General features: G+C 58.8%; 1 protein-coding gene across 1 annotated transcript in view; it reads right to left on the reverse strand.

Annotated features, from left to right (window-relative positions):
- The window catches only part of HTT (huntingtin), an 89,804-nt gene that overhangs the window by 51,025 nt on the left and 17,425 nt on the right, over nt 1–21,354 (reverse strand). The window contains exons 6-24 of the mRNA XM_030885427.2: nt 20,433–20,571; nt 18,201–18,342; nt 17,390–17,568; nt 16,842–17,046; nt 16,196–16,243; nt 14,843–14,923; nt 12,771–13,120; nt 10,797–10,917; nt 10,491–10,606; nt 9,512–9,623; nt 9,225–9,362; nt 8,489–8,647; nt 8,306–8,403; nt 7,559–7,698; nt 6,709–6,772; nt 6,490–6,590; nt 6,205–6,351; nt 4,465–4,585; nt 1,484–1,560 (exon numbers count right to left, since the gene is read on the reverse strand). Of these exons, the coding sequence (XP_030741287.1) occupies nt 1,484–1,560; nt 4,465–4,585; nt 6,205–6,351; nt 6,490–6,590; nt 6,709–6,772; nt 7,559–7,698; nt 8,306–8,403; nt 8,489–8,647; nt 9,225–9,362; nt 9,512–9,623; nt 10,491–10,606; nt 10,797–10,917; nt 12,771–13,120; nt 14,843–14,923; nt 16,196–16,243; nt 16,842–17,046; nt 17,390–17,568; nt 18,201–18,342; nt 20,433–20,571 (2,538 nt within the window). The remainder of the gene's footprint in view (nt 1–1,483; nt 1,561–4,464; nt 4,586–6,204; nt 6,352–6,489; nt 6,591–6,708; nt 6,773–7,558; nt 7,699–8,305; nt 8,404–8,488; nt 8,648–9,224; nt 9,363–9,511; nt 9,624–10,490; nt 10,607–10,796; nt 10,918–12,770; nt 13,121–14,842; nt 14,924–16,195; nt 16,244–16,841; nt 17,047–17,389; nt 17,569–18,200; nt 18,343–20,432; nt 20,572–21,354) is intronic.

The raw sequence follows: 21,354 nt of genomic DNA on the forward strand, positions 1-21,354 counted from the left end.
CCAACACTTCTACGGCTCCAAGAAGAGGCGCACAGCCCTTTACAGTCAGTCCAACACTTCTACGGCTCCAAGAGGAGGCGCACAGCCCACTACAGTCAGTCCAACACTTCTACGGCTCCAAGAGGAGGCGCACAGCCCTTTACAGTCAGACCAACACTTCTACGGCTCCAAGAGGCGCACAGCCCTTTACAGTCAGTCCAACACTTCTACGGCTCCAAGAGGCGCACAGCTCTTGACCGAAATCAACATTAGAACATTCGCTTTTCCCCATGTTCATTGTGGGCTGTACTGATTTTTATTTTTTCTATTTTGGCAAAAATATACACAAAACACTCTCCACTTCAACAACTTCTACCTGTATAATTTAGTGCCATTGATTATACACTATATACATTGTACACGTGATTATCTTCCTGTTGTACAACCATTATTGATACTCCTGTCCAAACTGTTCCAGCACCACCATTAAGACGAACTCAGTGTCCCTCAGCAGACGCGTCCTCCGTCACCACGGTCACCACAGGTCACGTTTGGTGTCTTCGTTTCTTCTTTTTCCGAGCAGCTTCCTTGCTACACTGTTCATGTAGCACAGACCTCCATGGTGAACGCCCTCACCACCAGCCCTCATGCTCACTCCCTGGCTCTCCTCCTCCCGCTTGGACTCAGCAGCTTCTACTCCCGTGCTACCGTCACTGAAAAGGCCAGTGTGGGAGTGGAAGGAGAAGACGAGCTGCTCAGGAAGTATTTGGCAAAAGGAGGCAAGACTCAAGCAAGATGGGCGATGACAGCCCGTTGCAGACTCCCAAGCACTGGCCACAGCCAGGGCGCGAAGGCTGTGGACTGACATGCAGACCCAGTCCTTGCCACAACGCTTCCCCGGCCCTGGGCTGCATCCTCAACACTGACCCGTAACGCCGCAGAGCCCACCACCACCACCACGACCGACCTCGCGGCACCAGGAGGGCCATCCGCCGGACAAAATCGTCTCTAAGCAAGTCAGAACAGCTAACATCAGTACGTACACGCGTTCCTAAAGCACGCCTTGTCCGTGGACCGCTTGGGAGAGGACCCATTTGCTGGCATGCGTGTTTGTGTAGGACAGTGGTTCTCAACCTTCTTAACGCCTCTATCCTTTAATACAGTTCCTCATGTTGTGGTGACCCCCAACCATAAATCATTTTTGTTGCTACGACATAACTAATTTTACTACTGATATGAATCGGGTGACCCCTGTGAAAGGGTCATTGAAGCCCCGAGAACCACTGGTATAGGAGGACCTGCAGGTCACCCCCTACGTGCCCCAAAGTGCTTTGCAGGACCAGCAGACGTGCCCTGGGATTGCCACAGCCCCCCTACAACAGCTTGCATCACTGGTCAGAGAAGCAAGTGTTCTCTTGGCATTCTTGCACAAGGCCCAGCACGCCAAGTCTTCCCCCACCAGCGGAAGGGTCCCGGTAGCAGGGACACGTGAGCAGATACATACCCGCAGTGCCAGCCGAGGCTCCAGACACACACCGGGAAGGCCGTGGACAGAAGACACAGCGCCTCGCAGCACCCGAACTGGGGGGCAGGGGGGGAGAGAGCAGTGAAGTTACAGCAGCCCTCCCACTGGGGCTCAGAAGCAGCTTTCACTCACCCACAAAAAGCACACACCGTCACTCTGTGAGTGGTTTCTAACTGTCGGATGACGACCCTGTCGTTGCTCACAGCGGTCCTGTGAGCAGAGTGGAACAGCACCAGGTCCTGGGCCTGAGCCCACGGACGCAGCCACTGCGTCCATCCAGCTACTCGAGGGCCGTGCTCTTTTCCACCACCCTCCACGTGACCAACCACGATGTCCTCCTCCAGGAGCTGGTCTCCCTGACCACTTGTCTAGAGCATGTGAGACACAGTCTCGCCATCCTTGCCTCTAAGGTTGTACTTCTCAGACAGACCAGGCCATGGTACTCTCAGTAGTCTCCTCCAGCACTATTCAAACGCAGCTACCCTTCTGCAGCCTTAAAATCAGGAGAGGAGTGTCGGGATTGTATCCTCCCACCAGCCTTGCTCAATCTGTACGCTGAGCAGATTCTCAGAGAAGCCAGATTACTTGAGAAGAATGCTGACCCTGGCATGTTTGAAATTCACACCGAAACAGAAACACTCAGGACAAGTCAGCCATGCCTGGCCAGGAGCTGTCAGTTGGCTGTGGTCCTGTCTGCCATCTGTCTGCCTTCCTTGGCCCTGGTCTGCTCAAGCTGGCCAGACCCCAGAAAGCAGAGGGTAGGCATCCCGCCGCTTCTCCATCCCAAGCCCTGAGGGGTCCCAGTGCACATGCCAACCCAGACATGACTGCACAGAGGTAGCCCCTGGATCACAGTAACTTGTACAGCAGCACGGAGCTCTCCACCAGAGCCAGGACAGCACAGGTTAGCCCGCCAGCTGGTACAGCACCCTAAGACGGGATCATAAAAGGGTGCTGGCTCATTTTAGAACATTTGTATCTGAAACAGTAAGGAACAAAACCATCCAATCCAATTGTCATCTTGACAATTTCTGCCAATCATTTCTCTGAGAATATGGCAAGTACATATACACGCATGCTTCATCAGGCCACAGCTGGGTCATCTGTGCACCACAAGTAGTTCACAAGCCTTCCTCGTCTCCGTACAAGCCAGCTCCTGTGTATGTGCAGCATGCAGGCTGGATCAGTGTGGGGAGAGGACACCTTTCCTGATTTGAAACCACGCAGTGCAACCCTGCTCGGGTCACACCACTGCCCCTGACCCACGTACAGGTTCCACAGACACACCAGGAAGTGCGCTGGAATTCCCACTCCTTCAAGACCACCCATGGATTGTTAAGATCCACACAGTTGAATGACTCGGCCTAATCAGTAAGACACAAGTAAACATCTCCCTGGTCCTCAGCCAAGCTCCATCTGCCATCAGCAGTGATACCCCTTGTCCCACGTCCTCTTCGGAACCCGGCCTGAGCCTCGGACAGCATTTTATTCGTGTGACACAAAGGCACTGTGCTATAATTTTTAGATCATTGGGCTACCTATCTTTGCAGAGAGCACAAGTCTGGGTCTTTCCCAGTCAGTTGGCCAGGGCACTGCCTTCCAAATTTCTTGGCAAAAATGGGCGCTTATGGAGCTTCCCGGTATGGAAGCATCCCGGTCGGTATCCCAGCCACCTCTGGAGGCGCGGTTCTGGCTGAGGCTCTCCGAGCAGCTTAAGTGTCTTCCTTCCTGACCGCCGGTCCCTGCTCCTCGGCTGCCACCCCTGAAACGGTGCAGGGTCGGTCCACCAGTCTGTTTTGGTGCCTCTCCTGCTGTTGCTTCCTCCGCCGTGTGAGATTTTTCCCATTAAATGTAGACATTTAAATTCTACAAGTGTGTGCATGAGCTCACAGGCCCTCAGTTCACGTGTTAACAGCCTGACAGGAGCCCTGGTGCTGCGGCGGGATGCACGGCTCTCCCAGAGCTAGCAAGCCCAGCCCGCACAGGCTCTGCACCACCGTGAAAGCCTGGGGCAGTGCCGCTCTCAGCCTCCGTCACTCAGAGGCACGTGTGTCTCCAAGGACCAGCACCTCCCACGTGCTCCAGCTGCGCACTCACCACCCAGGCCCAGCCCAGTGGCTGCCACCCCCAGGCAGCTCCCCGGGTATTCCCAGAAGCAGCTCAGTTGGCCTTGAAGCATTTTATCAAAGGGGCCCACACATTTAAGACTGGGGCGAGGGTGGCACAGCCCTGTGAAAATTATCAGCGCCCTGCTGTGACAGGGCGATTTGTCCCGCACGTCTGCGCTCCTTACAGGGCCATAAAACAGAGATGGGACATTGCTCTGCTCACACTCGGGGGCATCGGCGAAACAGGTTATGTTCAACTCAGAGCCGGCAGTCCCACAGGGTCTGACTCAGCACAGGACTCTGAGGGTGCCCAGCTTCCTGCTGGCATGTGTGGGGTCTCCTGGGCTGGAAGGAAGGAGCTGCAGTCCCGGAAGCCAGTGAAGCAGCCAGCCTCCTGCCAGCACGGGCTCAGAGGTGGGTTCTGGACCTACCGCGAGGCCCTCCGCACGGGGTGACAACTAAGAAAGCCTGGCCAGCAATGTGCTTCCCAGCCAGCGCTCCCCGTCTGTCTCCGTCGCCCCACCTCTGACAGGAGGGTGCGCTTGGGGATCCAAGGCCCAGCCCTCGGCCCCAGGTGGAGTCCGGCAGTTTAGATTCCAGAAGCTCTCACAGCAGACAGGGAGCGCCACCTCTGGCAATCGCTGACATCGGGCAGCATTACTCTCACATTCCCGCCTCCTCCACAGACCATTTGCTCCAGCGAGGGTGTGTTACTGTCATCACCAACATCAGACCGTTCTGCAGCTTCTACTCAAATCTACGGAGTCTGTCACTAACAACCCCTGCCACCCAGAGCCAGCCGCCAAGGTACCCGGGGCTGGCGGTGAGGAGCAGCAGGAAAGACGTACGTACGGTGAGAGCGCGTGTGGTCGAGGTTGTCAGCTGGTGGGACACGGCGGCAATCACGCGGGAAAGGTTGTTCTCCAGAGTGGCGTCAGTGATGCTCGGTAACAGGTTATAGCCTCTGTAGATTCTAAGAGGACAACAAGACAGTCTTAAAGACACCATCTACACTCTGGGTTTCCACATGACAGGCGAGGAGACGCTAAGACAGTCTGGACAGTTAGGTTAGAAAGAGTGGAGATCATTCTGTGAAAGCGCCCCTCCCTGCCGCCCAGTCTCCTCTTCTGACACCTGCTGATCAGCAACCTCTTCCTGCCAGAAGTAAGGCAGTGTTGTCAGAGTTCCCCACAGAGATAACAAAGGCAGCCACCCTGACCCGGCACCCAGCACTGCCTCTGTGCACCACTCACAGCCAGGCCCCCCACTCCCCACAGAGAGCTCGTGTTGGACTCAGAGACTCCCACACAGCAGATACAGCTGTACCCTGGGGACATACTTTGAGCCGGGTGCCAAGGGGGCAGGTGCCGGCCAGAACTGGGAATTTTCCACAGTAGCAGCTAGCTAGCACACAGGTTTAATTACCATATATAATTGACTGTAAGCCAACCCGAATATCCGTCGGGGCAAAAACTGCATAAAAATATGCTGAAAACGCGGCTTATACCTGAGGATATACAGTACATAAGACCACTGCCTCGGGGAGGGTCTGATACCTGCCCGGTCCTCTCTGTCAGGCTCTGCTCAATCTGGGAGCAGAGCGACCATCAGTCTGGCAGATGGAAGAGGCCGACCCTGAGGGTGGGTGAGGCGGTCTCTGGAAGGGACACCAGGCAGGCTCGGCGAGGTGGTGGCCTCAGGAGAGCGAGGACCGCACCGACTCTCACCGATGTCATTCTCCCAGCGCACACAGATGCTGCCCTGCACTGTGGGCTGAGAGCTAAGCGACAGCATTAGAAGAACGTCCACAATGTGGGCATGTGTCACAGGGCCTTGGACCGGAGGGGTGGTGTGAAAAGCCGGCGTCTGCAGAAACCCTGGGGTTGCCTGCGGTGGGGGAGAGATGGGCCCGCCCGGCCTGTAGCTGGGCTGTTTTCTGGTGTGGTCTCTATAGTTGTTCTGTCTAAAAGACTGCGGCTATTTACAGACGATGCCTTTGAGATCTGACAAGGCAAGCTCTAGAGTTGGAAGAAGCACTACACTTTTTACAAGCTGCCCTTCTGTGGACAGAGGGTGGCGGACAGCCCCCCGTGTGAGGCAGGCACTGCCGAGCCGGCATCTCAGTGGTCTCTCTGCACAGAAATTCCCCAGAAACATGATAGTTCATCAAGGCAGTCTCCCGGGATTCCTCGGCACTCCATGCTGCCTGTCTGGGGGGCACACGGCGACGATTCAAACGCCCCTCAGGGCAGATGTAAACGGCAGTATGTGCTTGTCTCTGGAGCAGCAGATGACCCTTCCCGACAGGGACCCTTGTGGAAACCCTCACATGGTGGTGAGGCCCACCACCATGCCCTGACACAGAAGGGGGCGAAACCCCCAGGTTCAGCACCACAGAAAGGACGGAGCAGGGCTACCCTGTGGGTTTTCCAGGCTGCAGACGCCAGCCCCGCCCCGCCGTGTCTTCTCCACGTGCCCACCCACGAGCACAGAGAAAAGCTCAGGTGGACAAGCTGTCTGGAAAGAGGAACACCGTCTCCAAGGAGGGCAGACCACACCTGGGCAGCGCTGTGCCGGAGCTGGGGCCAGTACCTGGTGATGGTGCTGACGGAGAGGTGGGACGGGGGCTGCGTCTCGTGCATCAGGAGCTTCAGGTACACGCTGCTTTGGTCCTGAGCCACTGCCACCACAGGGTCGGCCTGTCCTTGACCACACCTGTAGAACAGCTTGGGGACGAGCCTGCAAGAGGGAAACAGGTGCTGCGTGTCACGGCCCTTCCTCTCAAGTGCATGGCAGGGACGGGTTCGGTCAACACAAGGGCCAAGAGGGGCCTCCATTGCTCCAGGGACACCACCCCGCCTACCGGAGGGGACATACCTCACCAGGGAGGACGCGGCCACATGCCGCACCCTGGGATCCTCGTCGCCCAGCAGACAGATGACAACGTTCCTGAGCACTCGTTCTTGCAGCTGTAAAAGCTTTAAGGAAAGTGGTGGACCAAGTCAGACACTGCCTCTCTAACTGGGCGCTGACCCACTCAGAGTGACCCAGCAGCAATTCCCAGTCGCACCCCCGCAGCTGGAGGTGGCTACTCACCCCGGTATAGTGGTGCGCCCCTCTGTGCAGGTGCCCCGCCCTGTCCTCCAGGAAGCTCACCAGCCTAGAGAGGAGAGCCGAGGTGGGCAGGCGGCAAGAGCCCGACACTGCCCCAGCTGGACAGGTGCTCCTGGGCCGGCTCGGCCACGTCCACGCCCACACCCACGAGGGCCGCAGAGGCCTCACTGACAGGCCACCAGAATTCAGAAGGCCATCTTTTAACTTGGAAACACACATTAAGCAACCACCAGACCCGCGGTGTGCCCAGGAGTTTCCAGCTCCCAGCGGCCGAGAGAAGGATAAGACCTGCTCCCGGGGCTCTGGCAGCCCAGCTGGAGGGAGCCCCTCGCTTTCTCCACCAAGTGGAGGGGGGGCTGCTTTTTCTGTTAGTAGCCGAGCACCTAAATACTATGCCACAAGGGCATCCTTTGGTGCAGAACCGGTACTCGCCCCCCCCCCCCCCAGCCGCGGCGTGGTGTGAGGCAGCTTCAGCCCTGCAGGTGCGGGGTCTCTGGTGTGAATGGGTCTAAGAACAAGACCAACGAGGCCTGGGGATGACACAGTCGCAGGCCCTCGGTAAACAGCACTTTCAAAAGAACACCAGCCTGGACACCGATCCAGGGCAAAGTCCCTTTTAGGGTGAGGGTAGCTGCACCACCCACAGCCGCTTTCAGTGCCAAGCCCAGACATGCCAGCTCTCCTGTCTACCAACCGAATGGGTGCCTGTCACAGAGTCAGCAGAGTGTACAGCTCTGGCCCTCCTGTGCAGCGTGATCCTCAGAGCCAGCCCCCCGGGCCTGCCTCCGCCACTGTCTTGGCTACCTTCGGAAGGGCTGCCAGGCTAAGTCACCTGAAGTCGATCTCCGCGAGGGTGTCCAGGAGCTCCGTGCGCACCAGCCAGTAGGCGCTGCTCCTCAGGGCCAGCAGGTCGATGAGCAGCTGCAGGCCCGCCTCGCTGTAGCTGCTGCTGCACAGACTCATGACGCAGAGCTGAATGACACACGGGCCCTCAGCACGCGCTCCTCACACCCTCGCCCGCCGCCCCACCCTGCACTGCTCATCCGCCAGCACCACAGCGCTCATCAGATGGCAGTCTGGGAGACCCTGGGAGCAGTCCTGTTCTCTACTACAGGGATGTCCACTGGGGGCCCTGGGAAGGTGGCTGAGTCCTGGGCTTCAGGCTGCCCTCCCGGCAGAGTCAGGGGAGCAGACTGTCACGGTGCTGCTGGCACGCCACCCTCTGCTCACAAGAAGACATGGCAGTCTCCTGCCCGCCTGACACACGTTGGAGGTCATCGCCGCTCTGAAGGCTGGCCAGCGGTGCCCTGCAGAGCAGCTGATGTGTTACAGACCCCCACGGCGTGCACACGTGGGAGGGTGCCCAGAGATTACAGCCAGAGTCTTTCTTCAACAAACCAAACCTACACCCGAGGCTCTCAGAGCACAATTCCACACAGGCCCTTGTAAGAGGTATGTGTCCAACAAACACGGTGAGGAGCGAACACGGAACGAGTTCTGTGCAGTGCTGTTGCCTTTCCTCTTTCACTCTCTACTGCTCCTGACTGCAGCCCGTGCACGGCGCCCCAGGGACACTCACGCGCACGGCGGCACAGGCCAGCTTGCAGGTGACCGAGGACTCGTCCTTCAGGGTTTTCTGCAGCAGAGGGATGCAGTCCACCAGGGAAAACGTGTTTCCTGACCAGAGGAGCAAGCAACAGCGCATCCATGGGGACGCAGCCCTGGACGCCACGAGGCCCAGCACACACGTCCCGCTACCCACCGGTCAGGCTGCGCAGGGCGCCCAGCCAGTCGCCCACGTGGAAGCGGGCTCGGCTGAGGATGGAGTAGATGAGGGTCCCGCAGAGGATGGCGGTGGCCCCTCGGACCTGCGGGTCGCCGTGGTCGATGTAGTTCAAGATGTCCGACACGTACTGCTCCTCTGGGGAGACACAGGGCCGCGCTGGCACGTGTCCCCGCCCTGCCGACCCCCCACCCAGGAGTGGGGAGGGGAGACCAACTCTGAAGGTGGCCAAGGGCAGAGACTATAGTGTACAGTGCGCTGGGCTCTGAGGTAGTCTGGGGCATCACCCCTGGTGTCGTGCCAACAGAACAGGTTCAATCCCCAAAACCCAAGATGGTCTTCAAAACACACACTACATCACCCAGGCCTCACCAACCCAAGGGCACCCGATGCCCAGAGACGGAGCGGGCAGGCCCCCCGCGTGCACGAGAGGCGGCAGAAAAAGCCGCTGCCGAGCTCAGCCCTCCACCTGCCCGGGGCCCTGAGCGTGGATATGCGCTCTGCAAGGACTGCCTCGCAGTGAGCGACACGCCCACACGCCCAGGCTCCCGCGTCCAGTTGTGTGTGTGCAACTACAACCCTGGACCTGGCAGGCCAGCCCTCTGTACCCGGTATGCACACTCTCTAGGGACACACCAGAGCCCACAGTCTGCGAGCTGACCGCTGGCAGTGACTTCCAAAATGCCGCAGACTCGGACGTGAACGCCCCACGTACCAGGGCAGTCTCTGGGGTCAAGGGGCACTTTGTAGAGTTTGCTGAAGAAAGACTCGGGGTGGAGGGCCACAGCTGCCCCGACACAGCTGACTGCCAGGGCCTTCACGCTCACTCTCACATCCCGGTCAGGCACCAGAGCTGCGGAGAAACCACCAGTCACGCGACCTCAAAGCGGCACACAATTCATCTTCAAACAAGCCCCCCTGTCCCGCCCCCCTGCCCAGGCCAGCTCGCCAGCCCCCCTGGCGTAGGCTTTCTCCACCGCGGCACCTTCCCCCGAGACCTACCGTGCCTCTCCCCCGTCAGCAAAAAGGAAGCCGAGAGCAGGCGGACACAGTGGACCAGGGGGGCAGCATCGTCGTCAGTGGCCTGTCCTATGTCACCTCTAACTCTGCAAGGCTGAACATAGGACCTTGACTCGTATCTGTCTCGTGCCCAAAGGACTACTCGTTCATGCGCGAGCTCATGCCCAAATGGCCAGGTGCTGGCAGGGCTCCAAAGACAGGCATCTCGGGCGGGGGCAGGTGTGCTGCGGTAGGTGCCCGGAGAAAAGGCAGCTGAGGCAGGCTCTAGAGAGGCTGCTCAGGGGTACACGTGACAGGAAGACCCTCCTTGGAAGGGGTGGGGGGGTGGAAGGCCCTGGAAGGGCTGCTTGCAGGTCCGTGGGCCAAGCAGGTCTCAGGAAAAGTGTTGTGTGTCAAGGCCAACAACGTGGGGTGGGACGAGCCTGTGCCACTCTGCTGGCTGCGGCACTGTCCATGGGAGCTGATGGTGGAGGGTGCCTGCCAGGAGGTTCACCGCAGGTGAGAACCGAGCACAAGGGGCTCCGCCCACACTGTGGAGGACCCCTCAACAGCCCGAGTACAGGTGCCCATGAACACATCATGCTGCCTACAGACATCGCCCTGTGTTTGTCTGGTTTCCAGCCGCCGGGCTAGCCGGGTGGGAGGGGGTGGGGTGCGCAGAGTCTCGGTGGCAGAGGCCATGGGAGGATGCTGTGTGGCTGCACAACACAGGCAGACACGGTCTACTTGTGGGCCCCGCCCTCCAGACACAGGGGCCTCTGCACTGGGTCTGCCTTCACAGCCCTCCACGGGCCGGTGACCACAGCAGTCATGCAACTGAACACCCCTGTGACCCCCCACGAGGGTTCACAGAGTACAGGCCACAGGCACGTTTTGAGGCACAAGCAGCACAGAGCAGAGCTGTCTGGGACAGAGACCCAGCCCGGAGAAGCCCGCACAGCAACCGGAGCCAGGGCCTGACCTTATTCTCCTGGTCACCGGGCTCGGTGGGCTCCTCTCTCGGGAACGTGTCCGTGCTGCTGTCAGAGGCCTGCCGGCCATGGCCCGTCCTCTTCAGTAAGTGCATCTGCTGGAGGGCTGTACAGACAGAGGGCCCACCCAGTGAGAAGGTGGCACAGCAGTCGTGTCTAAGTCAGACGTTCAGAAGAACAGGAAGGAAGCAAGGAGAAGCCAGTCCCCAATAACCCCAAAGTCCAGCCACACACACGGAAGCCTTTCTCCCTCAGCAGACGGCTGAGTGGCCACGGGCTTGGGCAAGCACACTCACCAGCGGCCGAGCCCTGGAAGGCATCTGCGGCGTCGTTGGGCAGAGCACCAGCGTCCTCCTCGCCGTCCTGCAGCTGGCTCGCCTGCATTCCCAAGCACTGGCTGTCGGCGCCATCCAACACCTACACGGGCAAGGGGCCGTGAGGAGCCTACAACGGAGAAGCCGCGAGCGGCCCCAGCGGAGACCTGGCCTGCAGACGTGCAGGTCATAGACGTGCTGGCTGCCAGGGGCAGTGGAGCACAGCAAGCTACATGGCCAGGGCCGCGTGACCATGGCCGGGCGGGGCACAGGACCAGCACACGGCAAAAACACCTCTTTGTGAACACACACGTGCACATACATACGCCCCTACATACACACTCACACGCACACACCACCACCTAGCACTCGTCCTCCCGCACAGGGCATCGGACAGGAAGATAGCAGGGAGTGGAGAGGCCCTCGACACTGGGCTGCCCTGACCAGCACGCATGGGCAGGCACAGGCCTGCGGGTGATGTCCACTCATCCACTTGAAGCCACTTTGGAGCTTCTGGGAAAGGCACAGAGGTGTCTGAAGCCTCCAGTCAACAACCGAAACCAAGTCTCAGACCCTGCCAGACCGACGACCCAGCGGCAGGGCCCAGTACAGGCAGTGACTCCGCACCCCAGGGAGTTACAAAACCCGGGGCTCAGCTGACCGATGGGAAAAAGAGTGTCCCATCTGTCCAAATTGGCACTGGAGGCCACCAGGTGGGCATCTGCTTCGGTGCTTTCTGGGCTCCCCTCCCGGACCCTGCTCGCAGTCTGAGACCACCTGTCCTGTGGCTGTGCCCACGTCCCTAGCCAGGGAAACAGAAGCATGGAGTGGCATGACTGCTCCAGGCTGCCCAGACAGCTCATAGCAGAGCCCAACTTTCTCACCCTACGGGCAACCCTGGGTTAAGCATTGGGCTGCTAACAGTGAGGAGCCCCAGGAAGCACCAAGGCAGACACCCGCCTAGTGCCCCCAGTGCTTTGATGGAGATGGGGCACCCACCAGCTGCTAAATGGGACCAGGGTGAGAGTCTCTCCAGGAAAGACTGACAAGCCTCCGAAATCCAGCAGAGCAGTTCGACTTGCCCAGACGGACTCTCGAGAGCTTGGGTGTGGGTTAAAGACTCCGTAAAGGACCGGGTCTCAGCCCCCCTGACGTGCTCTGCGCCCCTCAGTCCCAGGGCAGCGTGCATACAACCTGACTCGTGGGATATAAAAAGACTTTCCCCAGCTTTGTCTCCCCCAAAGATATGCCAAACATTAGAGGCTGTTTGCCAGCACATGGTGGGAGGTCAAATGCTTAGAGATATTCTCCCTGAAGGCATTCAGCCATCAGTCTGGTTCACTGGTAGGTGGGGTTCACGCCTACTGATAATTGTTTCCATGGAGATCCAGAGAACAGGTCAAACCTGCTCAGTGACATCCAAGATTAGGCTGCCATCCTGAATCTAGGATCTGCCCATCTTGTCACATGTGTGCCCCAATCCCTCCTCTTCCTATAGCGTGTGTACCCCTAGATCGTCCCCCTCCCATTACTATATTACCTACAGTACAAGCCCTTCCTGTGACGTATGTCTTTACCTGTAATTAGGGAACTTGCGCACCCCACAGGTATATAAGCCTTGGTTAGTAATAAAGAGCTCTCTCTCCCGTCCTCACTCCCCTGTCCCCTCCCCTCGTCCTCTTCTCCTGCCCTGTACCACCAAGCGGGGCTGAGGTGAGCATGCTACCAGGAAATGTGTCTGACTCCATTATTTCACTCTCTCTTCTATCTCTCCTTAATCTCTATGACTTTACTGCAATATTTACTTATTATTGCTGTACAATTGTGCCTGCTAAACCCGTGATGATTTGCTAGGGGCTGTCTCCCCGACACAGGCTGGCTCCACTGAAGGCCGGCACGCAGCGTGATATGCAGGCAGGGCCCGGCGAGCTGGGGGAGAGGGCAGGCCCCACTTACGATTTCAGAACTGTCAGACGGGGTGACGGCCGAGTCGGGCCCTTCGGTGGTGGTCTGGGAGCTGTCGCTGATGGGGGAGGAGGCCTGTGTGCCGTCGTTGAGGTCCATGGCGGGGTCTGACGGGACAGCGCTGATCTGGCTGGAGCTGTGACTCAGGATGTCCTCCTCGTCCCCCTCGGTGGCGCCACTCAGCAGGTCGCAGCTGGCCAGTCCCGCGGAGTCTGGCTGCAGAGTGTGCTGCGGCCGGGGCTGCTCGGTGATGATGTCATGGCCTGTGGAGTCAGCGGCTGACCCCACGGACCCAGGCGTGGACATCCCGGAGGTGGCTGCCAGCTCACCCTTCACAGAGGCTGCAAGAGACCACAAAGACCATCATGCCAGGAGATGGTCGGGTTTCAGGAGAACTCACTGTGGCCAAAGGTTTCCACAGCCTCACGGCCTCCCCCCAAGGAGGCAGGGCACCGGAGGGCAGGCCCCTTCGCATTCCTGACCCAACCTCTGCGACCTGGCCAGCCCTGCCAGTGCCCAGGGAGCAGCTCTCTACAGAAACTAACAGGTCAAGGACAACCCACCATCTTCTCATCTCATCGTCCACGCACTTTCTCAAGACCCCTTGGGTGCTCCACCAGCCCGGCAACAGCTCGCTGCAGCAAGGCCGAACTCAGGGGCAGGGGGCGTAGGTGGACAGGCTCGACCTCAAGCCTCCTCAGGGACAGATCCAGGCCAAAGCCACCAAGCCACCCCTCTTCCAGGAGCCCACAGGTAAGCACTCAGCTCTAAGACCGGTGCCTCAAAAGTACCCAGGGCTCCACGAAGCACAGCCAGAGGATCTACTTGTAGTCAGAGCCTGGATGACCCTGGGGGAAGCCCGATGCTGCAGGTGTTTCCATCTCTCACACCTGGTCCAAGAACACCCATGTCTTAGTCTCCAGACGGTAAATTTGGGTGAAGGAAAGTAGAGAGAGAGAGAGAGAGAGAGAGAGAGAGAGAGTGTGTGTGTGTGTGTGTGTGTGTGTGTGTGTTTGTGTGGTGTTCTCACTATGCATGCACCAGTGCTCACACCAAAACCTCTCACAGAAAGATGGCCCTGCTTTATTATTAACAGGGGTAGGGCTAGGCTGCGGGGCGGCAAGGACCCGGGTGTGGGCAGAGGTCCAAGCTGGGCAGTGAGGAAGGGGAAGTTCTAGAGCAGTGTTGCCCAAAGCAAGCAATACTGCCTCTGGAAGGTCGGGTGGGGGTGGGGGGTGCCCTAGAATGACCAACCAGAACTGCAGACTCACTGCCGCGGGGTGGATGCTGTTAGACAGCAACCCTATGGGGTAGAGGCTGCTCTGGGGGTTCCAAGACGAACCCTCCACTGGAGGTGAAAGCTGCCTCTTTCTCCCAGAGAGTGTGGGACCAAGCCCAGGAGGCTCCGAGTGGACAGCTAGCTGTTCCTCCTCCTGGGTCACGGGCTGCAGTGCAAACACATCTCATTGTTACTGTTTTCTCTGAAAATGGGGCAGTCCACCAAATAAGTTTGGGAAACGCTGCTCTAGAGCTTGTCGTGCATGCACGCGTGTGCAGGTGTTGGTTAACAATTTTGTTTAATTTTTGTACTCAGGAAAAAGCCTGTTTGTATTTTGAAAAGTAAATGAATAAAGGATTAGCCCCACCCCCACCACTGCTGGTATTTCAGCCTCACATTCAGTCATTTCCAGCTGTGCTTCTGGGAAGGCGCCGACCCCCAGCCTGCTCCCTCAGCCCAGCCCGCAGTGCTTCCGTCAGCTAGAAGGGGGCCAGCAAACCAGCCACCACTGTGCCTCTGTGCACGCTGACCAGCCCGGGGAGACCCCACCCCCTGTCCCTGCCCCCAGAAGCAGCAGACCCCAACGGCCTGAGCACACAGGAAAGCAGCCGATACGTGCTGCATAAAAACGTGCATGAAAACACAAGAACATACACATCAAGGCCACACAATCACAGAACCCTGAGCTAATCGCTGCCTTCCCAGGAAACACACTGCCACCTGCACCCATGCACCCAGGCCAGGGGCCCCTGCCACCCAGCGGTACCCAGGGGAGGAGTCCTACCTGCAAAGGTGGCACTGCTGACGTCTGACCGCGACTCAGAGTCATCATCCAGGGCCTCCTCGTCCCCCAGGAGCACTTTGCCTAGGGGACAAGCCGGGACATTCTCTCAGGGCACCCCCAACGAGGACTGAAGGACCCAACAACCCACACACTCAGAAGAGAGCCGTGCGCGTTAGCATGTCTCCAGCACAGTGTGTGGGGACGGAGTCCCACCTGGGAAAGTGCACCAAGAGACACTCCCATGGTCACACCACGGACAAGGAGGCCAGCGAGAGCCAGATGCAGTGGGGTCCTGCACATCCGCCACCTCAGCCTTCGGGCTGCTGGCTCCAGGGGATCGCGTGGGAGTGCCCGTCTGTCATAGCAGGGCTCCCTGACTCGGGTCACGGCATCTCACTAAGTGGCCTATGCATTTAGATGACTGTCCAAACTCAGTCGCCTTGACCAGTCCCACCGTCTCCCTGCGGGAACTCCAGGAGGTGGTGCTCTCTCATCTCTCACCTCTCATGCCCTGTTACTGCGCTGGCCCGCCACAGCTGGCTGCCCAGCACTGAGGACAGGCACGGCCATCGTTCGCACAGTTCTAAAAATACACTTTAGGGGTCATGGCCTCCCAATTATATTAGTAATAAAAAAACTAAACACAATTGGACTTGACTCATTAAATCTAGATTATTACCATGTATATGCATATAATTCAATGACACTGTCAAAATAATTATGGGCCATTTCTAAACTCTTTTCTGCTACAACCCATGAATTTGAAATCCACAGCTGGTAATGGGAAAAAAGGGGCAGGAAGTGGAGCGAGGCTCAACTACCAGATTCTGTCAGCCACCCCTGGGGGGTTCTGACCATCGAGCCAGAGTTCCAGGACCCTTGGGCACAGACAGGAACAGGGTCCCGCACGGCTGCAGAGTGGTTACAGACTAAAGGAACGAAATCAGCAAAGCAGCTGGCCACGGAGTCCCCACCAACATGCGCCCACACACCTGGGGAAGAGCTTAACTTTGGGAAACAAACTCAGCCCCCAAGGAGGCAGCGACGGCGGGCCTGCTCCGTACATAAAGCTTTCTTGGCACGCAGGCACACGCGGCATGGTCCCCACCCTAAAGCTGTTTACTATCTGGCTCTTTCTGGGAAGTTTGCTGGCCCAGACCTCGAGCACCACTACCTGCTGAGGGAGTCACTCTTTTTGCTATGGAAGCATGTCTGCCCAGCCTCCGTTCTCAGGTCCCCCGGGCCCACAGACCACCTCTTTGTTGTGCAGGGACAGAGACCGGAGCCAGTGCATCGGGGAGACAGCACCATCAGTAAAGACCCAACACCAATGCTTGACCCTAAGAGAATCACCTTTTTGTTTTCTGGGCAGGACAGGGCTGCACGAAGAACCCCCTCCGGCTGTGAATCAAGGAAGGGACAGGTGAGAACAAGGTGGCAGCAAGGGGCGCAGCCCAGCAAGGAACGGGAGCACAGGCCGCCCCCAGACAGGCCGAGCAAGTTTTCTAGTCAAGATCCATCAAACCAAACTCACTGCCAGCAAGTCAATTCCAACTCATAGTGACCCTACAAGAAAGAGCAGAAGCATCGCTGTGGGTGCAGAGACTAACTCTTCACTCTCTCCAGGGGGACTAGGGGCTAGTACCGCCAACCTTGTGGTTAGTCAGGCAGGCAGACGGACAGCCACTCTGCAATCACTACGAAGATCCATCTCTGGCCACGGGGCCTGAGTGCCCAACACTCCACCCCTGACTGAGCTGGCAGTACAGTGGCCTGCTGGGAGTGCTTCTGAGCTGGGAGGCTGGCCACTCTGTGCGGCCCCACTTCACCAACCAACTGTGCCCCACTTCAGTACTGCTGGGGGTCGGATAGGGATGCTGTATGCAGCAGTATGTGCTCCAAAGTCCACCCAGGCAGCTCAGCTGAGGGCAGTGCAGGGACCAGAGCCGGGACCCAGCGGAAGGCCTTTAGGGCTGTGGTTAGGGTGGGCAGGACTCACCGAGGAGCTCCGCAATGCTCCCGCTCCGGCTCCGGCATCCCGGCTCATCGGTGGCGGCAGTCAGCCTCGAGAGGCCGCCGGCCGTGGTCAGAGCCTGCAGCAGCTCCGGGGGTGGGGTCTTGAAGATCTGCTGCAGCAGCTCCAGCGCACTGGTGACCACGTTGTGGTCAGGGTGCTGCGTGTGATGTAGAGTCAGCTCATAGACCTGGACGCAGAGGGAGACACAGGCAGGTAGGAATGGCATCCACAAGAGTCCTCCACTCAGCTCATGTCCAGCAGGTTCTCCTGCCCCGTCTGGCACCCTCACAGCTCTTTGCACTGCAGCCCGTGACTGGAAGCTTCCACGGTCCTGCTCAGGCCCAGGACAGATGCACAACAGGTCCACACCACCACTGAATGGGGAGTGAGCCCGGGCTTCCACCCGACACCACAGAGCTGAAGGGAGCGTGTGCAGGCCGCTCAGCCCCACTCGCACGCTCTGACCGAGCTCTTCTCCCCGAGGCGAGCCTCGGGCGTGCGGAAGGACCGTGGAGGCTGCAGGCTCCTACCTGGATGAGCTGCTCCGTCGTAGGAGAGACCTCCGCTTCTTTGCGCGTCACCCCGAAGCTCCCCTTCAGGCTCGTGTCCTTGACCTGCTGCTGCAGCAAGGGCACCAGGTACCTCAGGGTGAGCAGCACCCCCAGGGTGAGCAGGGTGGGGTGCTCGTCCTCCATGGGAAGCAGCAAACCTGGAGACACAGTGCTAGTGGGCTCAGCTTCGGGAACCCCAGCACCGGGCCCTGCCCAAGCTGCCTGGGGGTCAGGAGAGCGGCAGCAGGGCCGGGACCCCTGCTGACACAAGCGGTGGAGCCCACGGGAGGGAGTGTGCACACGCTGCAGGAAGCACAACTGATGTCATTAATCCACAGGAGCCCACCAAGGACACAGCAAAGCACTATGTGGCACCCCAGTCAGATGCACGCACTTGGGGAGTACCTGTCATGCAGACAAGGGGCCTGGCGGCACTCAGCCTGGGGCTCCCTGTGGCAGAACCAGGCTTGGGCAGTGCAGTTCTGTGGCAGAGAGCCAGACGCCCCACAGACCCCACTGAGTGTCTTCCTACACAGCCAAGTCTGTGCCAGGAAGGGCCTTTCCTGGTCCCAAGACACCACACAATGAGCAGAAACATCCTGTGGGTGTAGAGACTGTAACTTTTTACACACGTAGAAAGCAGCCCCACATGAGATCACAGTGCCGGTGGGCAGACGCAGACACCTGTCCTGGAAGCCTGGGAGGGTTTGTTGTCTGCAGCCTGGCAGAGTGGGTTGCAGACCCACCTGCACGCACGCACGCACACACACACACACACACACACACGCACCTAAGAGCACATTCAGAAGCCAGCTGTAAAAGTGCTGGGCCCTGCGCGAGTGCTGGCAGACGCTCACGGCCGCCCCGGCTGCTGTTCGCCGGATGGTTGGGGAGCCCGACTTCAGGTTGGCGATGAAGGCCTTGAGCAGTGCCTGCCGAGGCAAACATAGCAGGTTACCGTCCACTCCTGCACTGCAGACACCGGGGCACTGGACACCCTTCTCACTCGGCATCGCCGTCCTGAGGGAAGAGGGCTTGGCCACAGGATTTGGGGCAAGGCCTGTAGCACAAACTAGAGCCACAAAAGGCGCTGAGGAGGACGGGGCAGCACTCAGCCTGCGCGGCTCAGACACCCAAGCTCTTCTCAGGAAGGGGGTCTGGGGACACCTGCCGCCACAGAGAGGTGGGTGGCACGCTCACGGCTCAAAGACAGAGAGGAAGAGTGGGCAGACCCAGGAGCAGGGCCACTGTGGTAAGGCAGGCCACAGCTTGGGGGAAAGGGGGTGTGGCTATCCTCTATCACACTGCGCACTTTCCAGACTGGCTGGACAATCTCAAACGACAAGGAAGAAAGAAGTTCTCTAGGGACTCACCCGTCCTCCCCACCTCAGCCCAGGAGCCAGCTTCTCAGCAGCTGTTTAGGGTCTCAGGCTCTAAGCAGGCGCAGTAACAGAAGGGAGGCAGATAAGAGGCGCAGACAGCGTTGGGCGCAGACGACAGGGCCACAAAGAACACGTCCCCAGAAACCCCAGGCCTGGCCCCACGGAGCAGAAAGACGCTCCTAATGAGCGTGTGTGGAAAACACTGTGCAGAGGGCTGGCTGGGATACTGCTAGGAAGCGGGGCCAGAGACACTCACACCCCCTCCCACTGCGGCTGTGCGAGCCTGACTCCCCAGGGGTCTGCTGGTCTCAATCTTTACAGAAGCTGACTGGCCCGCCCGTCTCCCTCGGACCGGCTGGGGGTTTGAACTGCTGGCCTAGCTTAACCCACCACACCAGCAGAGTGCCTCCAGCCAGGGACAACAACCCTGGAAACCCAGCAGACGGGCTCGCTGGGCGTTGGGGTCAGCCTGCAGGCAGCTCCACACTCAGAGGGGCAGAAGCCCGAGCCCGGCCCAGCCGTGTGCAGGGGTCACAAAAGCCTTTCTAGGGGCATAAAATCCCAAATACCACATCTCCCATGAGCCATTCTCAGAAGCTCCCCTAAAGTAGGGACAGGGACACCGGGCCCAGGATGAGATGGCGGCAGGAGAGCAGAGAGGGAACGCTTGGGGCGGATGCTATCAGCAAGGACCGGAGAAGATCGGAGGAAAGGAGCGAGGCGAAGCATTGGCTCGGGGCGGCACAGTGGAAAGCAGAGGAGAGGGGCAGTGGGCCTGGCGGTGGGCTGGCCTCCACAGCCCAAGACCTCCGCCTGGGAGAGGACCTCCCACCCACAGGCAGGAAGCAAAGGGACAATCTTTGGGCAGCTAAGTCCTTTGCAAAAGGGCAAAGAGCCAGCAGGAGGGTGACCTGTGATCTCCATGGCTAGGTACTGCACCACATCACCTCCTGGGGCAGTGGTTCTCAACCCTCCTGATGCCGTGACCCTTTCACAGAGTTCCTCAGGTTGTGGTGACACCCCCCCCCTCCCACCAACCATAACATTATTTTCGTAGCTACTTCATCACTGTCATTTTGCTACTGTTATGAATCAGGCGACCCCTATGAAAGGGTCTTTCGACCCCCAAAGGGGTCACAGCGCGACCCACAGGTTGAGAGCCTCCGTCCTAGGGCCATTTCGTCTCCAACACAGGCTTGACCACAACAGGGGTGGGAGGCAGAGACCCGTGGTCTTCAGACCATACGGTCGCCTCCAGACCTTCTAAGTCAAACAGGGAAGCTGCATGCAGGACACTGGTTGGGGCAGAAGCAGCGGACAGCCGGGGAGGCCAGGTCTGCGTCCCAGATGGCAGGGCCTGCATGCCAGCAGGCTTTTCCCAGCGGCAGCCCACCCCCAGCTCCCCTCCTTAGCCAGGCGGGAGTAAATCTCGAACACCAAGAACCAGTTTGTGTGAGGGTGGCGTTTCGTTCGGCTGTAACTAACTGAACGGCACCCAACCACCCATCCCTCTAAGCAGTGAGAGCAGGAGCTGGCCCAGCTCTCATGTGCCTCTAGAGGGACGCAGCACACCCTAACTTCCCAGAGCCCGCTCACCCCACTGTTCCCCTGGTTGTGATGTGGGGCAACTGGCATCGTACCTTAATTTCATTGTCGTTGGCAAAATTGCCAAAGGAAGCCATAATTTTGGGAACAGCTGCAGCCAAGGTTTCCTGAACAGATTCCTCGGGCCTCTTGCTGATTCGCGTCAGGCAGGGCAGCAGGTTCACCAGGTACGGCCTGTGCACAGGAAGGGGACAGGTGTTATTCTTATGGGAGGGCTGCCGGAATGGGAAGAATTGGCACCAGCTACTGTCTGAATGCCTGTCAGAGAGAAGCCAGATTTTAGAGAGCAACAACACCGCAAGCTCAAGGACCCAGGGGAGATACATGGGTCAACCCGGCTCTGCCCGACCCGGCTGAAGGACCTGTGGGGGGGACGGACACAAGGGCGATCGCGCAGGACACAGCCTGGCTGAAGGACCTGGGGGGGGCGGGGTTACACAGGTGACGGACTTGGGGAGGGGGACGTAGAGTGTGTGGGAGTTGTCTGCCCAAGGACAGTTAGCAATGACAACAGCTGAGATAAGCAGTAACTCAAACATCACCGTGAAATCAACTGTTACAATGGAAACTCAAGTGGGAAAAGACGAGTCAAAACACACAGTTGCTGAAATTAAATTGGGCTCTGTCCTCTACAGAACGCAGGACAAGCGAGGCACAGGCAAGGAGATGTGGCATCCAGCCCGGGAACAGGCGGGCGGGCAGCACCCTCAGGAAGGAGTCTGGTGCAGCCCTGCCCTCTAGTGGCAACACAGGCAAACCGCAGGGCCACAGGTGACACTTCAGGACACTGAGCCCTGGTGGCACATCAGTTAGTGGCTTGGAGGCTAACCTAAAGTTTGACAGCCAGAATCCACCTGGTGGCTCCACAACAGACAGAGCTGGGATCCGCTGCCATACAGAGCCCCTACGGGGTCACTGAGGGGCAGGCTGGAACACCTCAGGTAGGGAAGCTGGGGG

This window comes from Echinops telfairi, unplaced genomic scaffold (genome assembly GCF_000313985.2).
Source record: "Echinops telfairi isolate 266 unplaced genomic scaffold, ASM31398v2 ScPeMD7_28;HRSCAF=97, whole genome shotgun sequence".
Taxonomy (NCBI): Eukaryota; Metazoa; Chordata; class Mammalia; order Afrosoricida; family Tenrecidae; genus Echinops; species Echinops telfairi.